The sequence below is a fragment of the Limulus polyphemus genome, unplaced genomic scaffold (genome assembly GCF_000517525.1).
Source record: "Limulus polyphemus unplaced genomic scaffold, Limulus_polyphemus-2.1.2 Scaffold834, whole genome shotgun sequence".
Taxonomy (NCBI): Eukaryota; Metazoa; Arthropoda; class Merostomata; order Xiphosura; family Limulidae; genus Limulus; species Limulus polyphemus.
In genome coordinates this window covers 343,640-356,909 of record NW_013666444.1, presented here as the reverse complement: position 1 = coordinate 356,909, position 13,270 = coordinate 343,640, and the positions used below count along the sequence as shown (strand labels likewise).

The 13,270-nt window shown below is 36.4% G+C and overlaps 1 protein-coding gene across 3 annotated transcripts in view; it reads right to left on the bottom strand.

The window, feature by feature from the left end:
- The window catches only part of LOC106460776 (EF-hand calcium-binding domain-containing protein 7-like), a 91,888-nt gene that overhangs the window by 39,804 nt on the left and 38,814 nt on the right, over positions 1–13,270 (bottom strand). For all 3 annotated transcript variants that reach the window (XM_022387561.1, XM_013920512.2, XM_022387559.1), the window contains exon 5: positions 5,356–5,557. In XM_022387561.1, coding sequence (XP_022243269.1) covers positions 5,356–5,557 — 202 coding nt within the window. The remainder of the gene's footprint in view (positions 1–5,355; positions 5,558–13,270) is intronic.

Here is a 13,270-nt window from a genome sequence, read left to right as displayed (position 1 = left end):
TTCACGAAGGTTCGAGAGAAGGAGTGGCGTGATACTAGTCACGTGACCTCGCTGACGCAACAGATAGTTGGAATAGCTGAAAACAATAACAGCTAGAAACACAAACTCTGTTTAGTTGATTATTTTTTTGACATTAATTAATTTAATGATAATATTTATTAATTAATTATTTTATGTGACACTGATAGATAATTGATTATATCAATTAACTGAGTCAATTACCCAGTTCTAATGCTGTCTTAATCAGATAAACCAATATATAGTAATATTCAGTCACAGTGTTAACACTTGATATCAACTGTGATTTTTATTTTAATAAATAATGTCTAAAAAGCTGTTTGAATGACATGAAATGTTGCTTTCATTCAATTTCATGATAAGCTGCATAAACATTACAAGTTATAAAAGTACAAGCATGGGTAATAATTGTTGAAGGTAAATATATAATATTATTAAGAATAAAATACTTTCAACTCTCTTTTAATAAACTTTCTTCCGTCATTTACTTTTGTAGTCTTTATCATCTTAAGCTATCCCAATGTGATTATAAACAAAAGAACAAAATTTTAAATCTTATTTTCAACACCACAAGCCTAAAATTAACATTTTCCTAAACTGCAAATGTATTTCTGACAAATACTTACCTCTACCCACAAAAAGCTTTCTCGACTAGTTATGCTCTCTATTGGCACAAATGTTTTGTTGACCACAAGCCTTGCAATTCCCACTTTCTCATATCAACATGTAAATGATCATGCAGCAACCCTCAACTAATAGGAGTGCGACACTACCCCTATTGTAACAACCACCCTCTCTAATCATGCACTTTTTATCACTTTAATATTGGTCATAACTACCTGAACCAAATCACACCAGAAGTAAAGAGGACAGGAAGGGGGGGGGGGATGTGAGTGAAGGTAAGTATTTATCAGAAATACATTTTCAGTTTCAGAAAATGTTAACTTCCAAAACAATATCTTACCTCTGTTCACAAAAGTTAGAATCCCAAAATGAACTGGTAGAGGGCTAGTGACAATATGATCCTCCTTGAGAAAGCACTCAAAAAAAGGACCATGAGATGGGGTAAGGAATGAAAAACATCACACCAGTGGGAGACTGTACCACATTTAAGCCAGGTATACTCTTTGCCCTTCAGAAACGTTTTGCCAGAACCTAAAGAGTAGAAACATGGAGAGGCTCCAAAACTTTTCAGCAGGAAAGGGATTCCCAGGTGTTGAGTAGCTATGGCACAAGAGATCCTAAATGGGAGTTCAACCTCAACCAACACCTGGTGGCATCTGAAATTGTACATTAGGTCCACGGTGGGAATAGGGTCCTCTACCTTTCACCTCAAAAAGGGGTACTTAACAGGAATACAAACATGTCTATGACATTAGGAAGAAGATGATTATGAGAATATGCATAGAGGTAATGACCTGTTCAATCCTGACTGAGAGCATCCATTACTTATACCAATGGATTAGGATCAGGAGACCATAAATGGGGAAAGTGTGTATCAAGATGAGAGGCAAAAACATGCCAACTGAGGACACCTCAAAGCACACACAACTCCCAAAAACAAGCGAATCCAAAGACTACCCCATCGATAGAATTTTGTTGGGACGAGATAACCAATCTGCGACAAGATTCAGGGCATCTGTAATAAGGCATGCCAACAAAGTGACACGATTGTTGTGGGCCAAATACAGAAAATCCACAATTCAAAACTAAAGGTCTCTCGACCTGGTGTACCCATGTCTGGTGATGTAGGGCAGTACCATAGAATTGTCAGAGAAGATCATCACAACCTGGTTCTGATAAGCCAGTAGGAAGGTAAGTACTACCCAAAAGACAGCAAGACGTTCAAGAGATTGATATGGAGAATGACGTCGAAAAGAGTTCCCCACCCTTAAACCTCCTGAGTATCAAGAAATGCTTCCCAGATGGAAAAAGAAGCAGCTGTAAAAAAGGTGACAATCCAGACGAGGAGGAGGAAGAGGAAACCCCTGCAGTAATATTGGTCCGATCTAACCACTAGTCAAATTTGGACTTTAAGTGAAGAGAAAGAGTAAGAGGAGCATCCAAGGAAAACGATTAAGGCATTATTGGTCTATCAAAACCCACTGAAGTTGGGGCATATGGGCATGACCAATTGGAATGGGGCCTCAAGAGAAGCCCATGTCCCCAAAAGAGACATAGAACCTCACAAGGAGAAGGAAAAGGAAAATAAGAGATTCCACATACGAGACATTCCATAGCTCTCAACTGAGGGGAGAAGGCTGGTCCCGACAGAGAAATGAGATGAGAAACACACTAAGAAGAGCCAGAAGTTGAGTAGGTGTAAAGAATGACTTCCACACTTTGATAAGCCAACCCACCCAGGCATCTTCTCAAAGAAGAAACTGTGTATGTAGAGCAGTGTCAGCCTGTAAGGAAACTAGAAGTAGCCATTCATCGATGAAATGGTGTAAACAAAGGCCATGGGAATGAAGCAGTTGAGCAAAGGTCTAGATCATTTGGCAGAACACATAGAGAGCTTATGCAAGTCAGAAAAGAAAAGCCCAAAACTGACACACATGATGAACAAAACGAAGAAAATGTCTGGATGCTGGGGAGATGGGAACATGTAGATATGTATCCGACATATTGAACTACTTCACCTACAAACCAGGAGTGAAAACCCAACAAATAGTTAAGTATGACTCTATGGTGAACTTGAGAATGATAAGGAAGCAGTTCAAAGGTGATAAATCAAAAACTGGGTGCCAATCTCCCATTAGTTTGGGAACCAAAAAAAATAAAAAAAATATTAGAATAAACCCCTAATAAGAAATATTTTCTCTTAAATGGCACTATTGAGAAGTAAGTCTCGAACCACCTTCAACTGACATTGGCAAGAAATGGAATTCCACTGAAGGGGGGGGGGATCAGAAGGGGAGACAACAGAGAGGACATAAGGATAGAAAATTAGGTAGACAAGCCAAATCAACCTCGAACTCTAAAGAGTCAGGAAAACCCCCAAACACCTCTTGATGCAAGGAAACGGTGCCATACGCAATTCACACAGTGAAGAGAAGGGTAAACGAATCCTAGATAAAACAGTATCCAGACCTAGAAGAACCCAACAGCAGAGCATCCACATCTGTAAAACAAGAGCTGAAGAGGAAAGGCATGCCATGGAAGCAATAAAGAGGCTACTATGACAAACAGAAAACCCTGAATGTGACAGATGAATAGCCTCAACCAAAAAGTGAAGGGAAAATAATGCACACATAATAGTGGATATCATAAAAAGTATATGGGAAAAAGGAAAATTAACCAAAGTATCAGGTTCTGAACCCCACAAAAGAAGAATTCCAGAAGGTATGAGCTTAATTATGGGTAGTTGGAACTACCAAAGCTAAAGCATATCAATCTTTCCCAATACAATTGTTCCCCAATATGAGTAGCAAGAGCTCCAATATCTGGTTAAGGAGGAAAAACTAAAGAATGACCCAAAGATTAATCCCCTAATATGGTATGGGTAGCATCTTAAAGGAAAACAGGAGACAAAGACAAAACACAACATACCTGATTAATTAAGTTTACAAAAGAGAGGAGGAGGCCTGGGTAAGACCATCAAAATGATATGCAACAGATAAACATATTCAGGAGGGGGGAAAGGCTGCCCAAAGTTACATCCACATGTACACACACACACCTTGGCACTGTAATGACAGAATGTTGCTTGAAATTATACCATTTTCTATGGATGATAGTCATCATGTCATCAGTAGATAACTTGAATAAAGAATAAATAAAGGGAGAGTAGATAATGAAAATAAATCATGCTTCCTCACAAAAAAATATGGAAAAATGACAATAACTGAATTAGAAAAACACACAAAAGTAAAAGTGCATGGATATAATAACTAAATTGTGAGCAAAAACAAACATGTCTACTCAGTAAGACTGCCAATCGAGAAGTGATAAACAGGTATATGATTAAAGAGAGTGGTAGGTATGATAGGGTTAGTGTCACACGCCTAATTGTGGAGGGTTGCTGCATGGCCATTTACATGTTGATATGCAGATAGAAGTGGGAGTTGCAAGGCTAGTGACCAGCAAAAAAATTTTCACTGATAGAGGGCAGTACTAGTTGAGAAAGCTTTTTGTGAAAGGAGGTAAGGTAACGTATCGGAAATATATTTTAAAAATTTATTAAATGATTATCACGCAATTGAAAACAATATATACAATTGAAAACTTTTTGGATAAATTAAACTTCCACAGAAGCAAATAACTATCAATAAGAACTTAAATCAACAAGTGCAAACTCTGTTTATGAAACAACTATGCTCCACCAATGTTATACTATATGTTTAAGTCCTCCATGTTGGATGATATAGTAACTGTCTACAAGGAAAAAATTTCTGTGTCAGTGATTGTTTAAATTGGGAACAATGATTTTCAAAAGCTAACACATCTAGAACTTTGACACACTACCTGTTGTATAACTTTGGTCAAAATCAACCTATCTAATCTTGAGATATCCTGTCCACCAATGAACAATGGCAAACCAATAGAACATAACACATAACATAATGTCTAGGAACAACATGGGACTTATTGGTCCATTTCAGCTGTTCCATCATCTAAGCTAAACTAAAACAATTAAATAAATAAATTTAAAAAAATCTTAAACACAGCCATTATCATTTCTACATTTATCAAGCTTTCTCTCAAATTTACTGCCTCCACAACATCCAAAAGCGACCCATTCCAAAGGCCAACAGCCTTGTCACAAAAACAAAACTGTCTTAGCTGAAGATGACTCTTACCTTTCCAAAATATATACTTGTGGCCTCTAGTCCTCCTATTCTCACCTTTAATTTTAAGTATGAAAAAAGATGATGCATCAACACTATCAATTACCTTTACAATTTGAAACACCTCAATCAGATCACCCTTAACTCTTCTTTTTTCAAGAGAAAACAACTTCAGAGATCTTAACCTCTCCTCATATGATAACCCATCCATCCAAGGCACCATTCTAGTAGCCCTTCTCTGAATCCTTTCCAACAATTTAATGTAGTTCTTAAGTTAAAGAGCCCAAGACTGAACACAATACTCAAAATGTGGCCAAACCAGTGACCTATACAATGAAATTATAACCTCTATAGACTTGCATTCAATATTTTTGTAGATACAACATAAAATCTTATTTGCCCTACCACTAGCAATGGCAGACTGCTTGAATGGCTTTGCAGCGGAGGTATAATAAAAATCAAGATGCTACTGCTAATATTAGAAGCTTCATACCTTAACAGTAAAATAAATTTATATTTTTACCAAAAATAAAATAAAACCTCTAACCTGGCCTGCGTGTAAAAGTCCTTGAGTTTACTCTTTTCTGAGCTTCAATGGAGGAAATTTTACTCTCAGCTATATAGTGGCAATGATTTGCAACAGAAATAATAGTGGCACACAAACGAAGATAGTCTACCTTCCCATCCTTAGACTGGGTAACTTCATTTAATATTGTTTCAACTTCTTGGTAAGTCATTTTGTTTCTTTTCTGATTTTATGCAGTTGTGGCAAGAAGGAAAATATACAAAAAAGATGTAAACATTCCAAGCCAGCAAATGATAGAAATAAATATATATTCAGAAAAATACAACAATTAAATTCATTAATTATAACTTGTTTTGAATGAAATAATAGTTTATTCTCAGAGACCAGGAATTACATACACAAAACAAACATCTAACTTAAAATTCAAGTAATTAAGACTTTGTTTACACTATAAAATTGCATATCTGACAAATTCAATTTCTTGTACCCTTGCTATAATGTGTTTCAGGTTTAACTTGAAAAACCAATATCATGATGGGTATTCATAAAAAATGCAGGTGTAGTGTTAATACTCTCGCTATGCACTCAATTGAATCAGTCAAGTTCGTGAACTCAAATCGATCTTTATAGTTTCGATACTGTAATTTTCTAAAAATTTTGCAAGCTTCTAGCATGCAATAAGTCATCTGTAGACACAAAATCAGAATTTTCACAAAATATTTTTCCATGAATATATGAAGTCAAAGTGAGTGCAAAGTGCTTTTCATGTTCATCAATAAATTTTCAAATTTCATTTGAATAATCTTTAAAACCTCCTAAATAAATTTCAAACTTTTTTCAGTAAAACTTTATATTTCTTCTGTTATTTTCTCTATCCTAAATCTATATGAGGTTGGTCACTCTGACCAAACTCTTAACCACCATGGTTTCTTTTTCTTTCTAGAATGACTTCAAATTGTAACATGAAACTACATTTGTTTATCCTAAATAGCTTTAAACTGTAACAGTATACATCTATATATACTTAAATTATATTGTTTTATTGTCCTTTGAACCATGCTAACTAATAATCCTGACACACAAGTTGTAAGTCACTTGGAAAATGTGTAGCTCATGTTACCCTATCGAATTATATAATACATGGGCTATTTGCAAGTTGTTGAATAGTGCAACTCATGAAAATTTCTGCTATTATTCATTTTCTTTCTTTTTCCTAATCTAACCATATATAACCTAAAAAATTTCCCATTTTTACATTTTTGTTACTTTTATAATAATAAATATAGAATACACATGAAAAACAAGAAATATAGTACTTACCCGGATTGTCATATTTATTGCTGTCAACTCTCAATAAAACTTAACTCTATTATATTCACAATATTATTGCACTAAATATTGTTTTATTAAATTAAATAATGCTTCTAGGAACACAGGATAATAACAAGCAAAGAGCAGACTGAATATGTATTTCCAATAGGTACTTACCTCCTCTCAGACAAAGGCTATCTTGATTGTTGACTGCCCTCTAAGCATTGCTAAAAAAAATTTTAGTAAACAGTGCACCATCAGTTTTGTGTCATTTCTGAAAATGTACATATCATGTGACTACTCTCCACCAACAGTACTGTGCCACCTATAATGATGCAACTAGCTCCTTCTGCTATTCCCGCTCAATTCTCACTTTCGAGAATTGGCAGGTACTAGAATAAAAACACCAGCTTTAGTGGAGAGGAAGGGAGGAAAGTGTGTGAAAGGATGTAAGTACCTATTGGAAAGACATTTTCAGTGTAAGAAAAGGTAAACTTCTGAAATGAACTTACCTCTCCTCACAGAAAAGCTAGAATCCAACATTACATAGATAGGAAGCTGGTATAGGTGCACAAAGAATAAACCAAGTGGAAAGTTGGAACAGATATGCTTTTCACCCAGGAATTAGGCAAGTAGCATAAAATGGGCAGAAAAGGTAATGCTTGCACAATTGCAAGAGCATTAAAAAGGTGCAAGTTGTATCACCAGATAACGAGAAAAGTAAATGTAATCATAATAAATGGTTAGGGCATGTGGACCATGTTATCAATATCCAACAACCCCAACCATAAGTAAACAGAACGTCGTACGTCAAGCGACCAAAATTATGAAAATAAAGTGAACAAACAGTCGTAACCAGACAAATTCCCAAAACCACCATGGGTGCTAGAAGTATGACAAACCAAACATGGCATTACAGAGTCTTAGTATTGCCTCAACTTAACCATAAGAATAGGGAAAGCTGTAATAGGCATTACAGGTAAAATCAAAACTCACTCAACCATAAATGCAAGGTAGAGACATCCTGTATCCAGAATTACTAGAAGTACAAGCAGCATTTGCCCAACCATAGGAACGGGTGATGTTCCGGTGTCTGTATTACAAGGCAGATGAAGTGTCTAAAACCCAACCACAGAAGCAAGAAAGAACCTTCCACAACCGAAATTAATGAGAGGCGTATACTGCACACAACCATAGAAATGGGGCATTGTCATCCTGAACCCAGAATTATAAGGAGGATCCCACATAGGCTGGCCCAAAATAATATTTGATCACTGGGTTTATTGAGTGTAGTCTGCTCAGGCAGAAAACATTTGGGGGAAGTGCCAGTAGGGAATCAGCTTTGTCCTCTTCTCCTGAGTGGATAAATGAGCATAAGTATAGCAAAATATATGAGGAAACCTTCATGGTCCACCACCCCAGCAAGTTGGAACTGAGAATGATAAGGTCTCCCATGCTCTACTCTAAAAAAAAGAAAAGGTAAAAAAGATGGTGGAGAGTTCAGAGGAATGTTACACAGGAGACAGTGCAATGGGTGACTGTGTATCTCTATTTTGAAAAGCAGACCAAACCCAATCAAGGAATTAAAGGGTCGGCAGGGATTGGCAGAAATCCCCTTTTGCTTTACTCATGAAGTCCATTAAAGATGTAATTATAATACATAGATATACACCAAGAAGGTGCCTGGTGGTCTTACAGAACAACAAAGCATACCTGACCAGGCAAAAACAGCCATAAGGTGGGATCTGTAAAGAAGATGCTAAGATTAGCCAAGTGAAAAGAAAACATAGATGAAAGGAAGCAATAATACTTAACCCAGGCAAAGGCAAATGGATGTGTGTAGAATTACCATGGGAGGAAGACACAGCCAGAACAAGCAGCTAATGAGTGATGAAGATACTGGGAGTAGTTCACATTCCAGCTGAATGATCTCCTTCAAAGGATGGCAAAGGCAAGCATCAAAAGACATAGTAATGTGATGCAAAGAGATATTGTGGAGACGGCAACCTTCCATGGACAAGTCCGAATAAGCCAGTCGGATAAGTTGACAAACCTATCCAGTGAGAGTAACAGGTTACAGAACAATGGAAACTGAAGGGTTCCAAAGAATAAAAAGTCAGGAACATGAGCCCTAAAAAGAGGCAAAACATGCCAATAAAACCCGAAGGAACAAACCAGACAAGGAAGCCTATCTGGATTGGAATGGAACTACAAGTGAGAAATGGAAGGTAAAGAAATAGGTGAAAAAACTAGAACAGTTACTGGCAGCACAGGTTCTAGGAAAGAAGGACTTGGGTGGAGATAGAGGTTAGTATAGGAGGGATGGTGAGGATGTGGGTAACATGAATGGTAAAACAAATCTGAACAACAATAACCACAAGCAAGGAGGAGATGGAATTAGGTCATGAAGGAGAGAAGGTAGATGGAACATTAAGACAAAGAACACATTGACATCCCAATAGGCAAAGCAAAGGACCGGATAGAAGGGAAAGGACAGGGGGAGACAAAACCGAGAAGAAATGGAAGGAGATAGAGAAGGCTGCCCGAGTGCTTGGTGCGAACAAGGTTGACAAGCCTTTGACAAACTACTGGGTGAAGAAAAGGAAGGAAGGATGGGAAGGACAAAAACCAAGTTGAAGAGACCAAAGTCAGAGGTATACTAACATTATTAGGAAATGGGGACATCGAAGAAAATCTCATGGATCAAGAAGGAAGGATACAAAATGTGGAGTCAGACCCTGGGTTGAGACGATGGACATGACAAAACCATGTGTGAAGACAGAGAGTGGCAACATCTGTGAAATGATGGACCAATTGGGGATGAGAATCTTGTTGGAAGATAATCAAACCACCACCAGATGGAAGGAGCCAGGAAAAAGGCAAGCGAGTATCACAATGTGATGACAGTGAATTCAGAAAAGAGATCCAGTATCTGAAAGCACAGAGACCAGGAATTGGTACCCACTGACTCAGTAAAATAAGTGACCACAGTGAAGAGATGGAAATGTACCATAGTAATGTGAGGTGAAACAAGGCTCAAGAAAGGTGATATAGATAAAAAGTTCTTGATTCACCAAAGACTGGAAATCTTTTGGGAGTCAAGGTAAGAACCTCAGTTACCGAAAGAAAAAAACGTAAATCAGGATGAGGCAGAGTAAGCAGCACCCCCATTGAGGTCTTTACTTAACTCAACCACCAAACCAGGGATCTGAGGAGAAGTTCCACAGATCAAGGAGTGTTCAAAGGGAAGGCATACGAGTCCAACCCATGGGAATGAGCTTCCAAAGATGTCCACATAACCAAAGAGACAGAACACACTGAGCCATAAAAAGGTGAGGGACGGGTGAACTGCTCTCTCCAAAGACAAAGAGGAGAAGGCTGAGCTTGACTGAGGTTAGAAAGAAGAACCCACCCGATGACTTCCCCCTTGTCATAAGGAAACCAACCTGTTCTGCATCATGTAGGAGTAGAAGAGTGTGGACTTTGGACTGAGAATGGGAGGAAGTAAGCAGGTGCCAGATAAACTAGAGAAGGAAGAATGCAAGACACATGGAGTGTAAAATTTGAGCAAAAGTTTATATTCCTCAACAAAACATGTAAATATCTGTCTAGGAACCAAAGCTAAGCTTAGCCCTACAAATGGGAAAGAAACAAACACATCAGTGAAATAACAAGGCAAAAGTGTAAGTCCAACACTGATGAAAATTGGGAAAGGACAGCACAATTAGACACTCGTGAAAAAATGAGATAGAACAATGAATAGCTTTTACTAGTAGTAATGATATGTAACGTACCAACTATTGAAACATACACAGTAAACAAAGACTGATGAACATCAAATGTAAAAAGTATCAGAATTTTTCTAGTCCACAAAGAAATTAAAAATAACACACATGCCAACTGACAGAAATTACCAAGAAAACACAATAATAATCAATTTCTAAAGTATCAAACCAAGAAAGTAACCTACACGACAAGGACACAGAATTAAGTCTTACATGGACTAAAATTAGGAGGAGAAGGTACATACAATGAGAAAAAAAAAATTATTCAATGAGAACAAAGAATTACTTGTTACTATTAGTAGTGATATGGATGGTACAAACTGACCAAACACACCCAATTAACAAAGTACTTAGATATGAAACAAACAAACTATCTAAATGTACCCAGTCCATAAAGTATGTAATAAAAACAAACATGTAAACAGACGAAAATTACTGAGAAAACACATAAATAAGGAATATCTAATATACTATTCCACGAAATTAATTGAAACAACAAAGGACACGTAATGAAGTCTGAAACTGACATAAATGGGGATGAGAAGGTACATAGGTAACAACTACATTGAAAAAAACAAAAACAAATGGAACAATGAAATATATGTTACTTGTAGTAATGTTAGTAAGGTACAAACTATTGAAACATACCAAGTTAATACAGTACTTATAAATACGAACTAGACAAATCATTTAAATGTACCTAGTCCACAAAATATGCAATAATAATGAAAAAACAAACTAATAAAAATTACCTAGAAAACACCTGAATAAGAATAAACTAATTTGCCATACACTGAAAATAACCTAGACAACAAAGGACACTAAATTAAGTCACACACTGACAAAAAATGGGGAAGTACTTATTAATAACGAATTAAAAATACATAAAATTAATGAATATGCATAACGATTAAATTTACTGAAATTACAAAGTAATATTCAATATCTAACTTACCATTAAACAAAAGTAACATAGATAAAGTACACCTAAATATCTAACTTACCAAATTCCGAGCATTGATGACGTGAAATATGTAAATCTCCCACATGTAAAGAAGGGCAAAGTCATGCAAAGGGCATTGGAACCAGGCCTAACATGGGTATATCAACCTAGTGTGAAGTATACATGTTGAAAAACTTACCACAACTCTCCTGGGAGAACTTGAAGCCAGAGGAAGAAAGGAGGAGAAGAACAAGTCTCCCCCAGTTGAAAGACATGAAAGGTGCAAGAAAAAGAAGAGACCAAAGCGGCAACTCAATGAGTGTCTTCTTCCTCAAAAACAGTGTCACACTGAAAAGAAGAAGAAAACACAGGCTTAAAGTAAGACTTGAACTCCGTGTGAACCAAGGCATGTAATTCTACAGCAGATAAAACTGATCCAGGGAAGTCGTGCCATGTGCATAGTCACCTGTCACAGTAATATCATTGTATACCACAGGAAACCTTGAATTCATACTAAAACACGTAGAATTCAGGAACGAGAAAATTTCAAATGCAAATTTGTGAAACGAATAAAATCAAACACGAAAATTAGAAATTGTTGAATAAACTTTGTCAGAAATGGAAACAAAGCACAATCAAAAATTGTAGCCACACTTGGAAAAAACTTTCTAAACTATGTGATGACAATCAACAATGTGGGGATTGAGTGAGAATAGTAGAGGGAGCTAGTTGCACCATCACAGGTGGTGTAATACTATTGATAGAGAATAGTCACATGATATGTACATATTCAGAAATGATGCAAACCTGGTACATTGTTTATTTAGAGGGTAGTCAACAATTGAGATAGCCTTTGTGCAAGAAGAGGCGAGTCTGTTTTGAAAAACCACTGTATTTGCCCTATTCTAGCTGCTTGTGTCTTTGATCTCTGTATAGTGGATGATATCTATTCTGCTCAAGGGGATATTGCAACATACTTCACTTAATCCTATGTTTAATGCAATTACATTCAGAATTAATTTATTAACTTTATTTTTAATGCATGCTAATAAGCTTACCATAAAATTGTAGACCATAATTCAAATTTTTATAGTATCTAAGTTTTAATTTCTTAATATTAAAAGGAAATATTAAATTAAATTCGTAATCTTCAATTGTCTGTGTCACATGACACCCTTGCACTCCGAATAGCACATTTTAGCACTAATAGCACTAATTACAGTACGGCCTCATTATAACACCATCAGTTATAACTCTTTCTCAGATATAATGCTGTAGTGCCTTGACTTCCAAAAATTTTGTATCATCTGCTGCGTAGCTGATTACCACATAGCTTCAGAAACTAAAGTTTGTACTCTGTCACCAAATAAAGGAAAAAAGCGGGAAGTCCCAAGTGCAAAGCCCAGAGAAGTAAGTATCAAGTTCAAATCTGAAGTTAATTTGGGGATGTTGGGAATTATGGTACGAAAGGAATTTGGAAATGTGACTCAATTGTCGAAATAGCAAAAAAGTGTCATCAATACAGCATTTGTAAAGGACAGGTTTAAAATCACATGGGCAATTTTCTAGCCACTTGCATTCATGGAAGCATAGAAAATTACTGACTATCATTGAACCAGCAGAGATTTCATCTATCTCATCATAAATCACATCATTAAAGAGGAAATGGTTTAACTTTGTGAAGAGGGCAAGCAGTTCCAAGAATTGTTTACAGGTGAAGCCAAGATATTGCTCACCAAAAGGAAATAGAGATGTCATCCAGCAAACACACTATGTATTTACTATGTAGTGACATGGTAGTAGTTTGGTTATGTCTGAATAATACATAGCATACACAGCATGGTCACAAGTAAATAGACACCACCTTTTCAGAAAAAATGAAATTTTTCAGTCATAT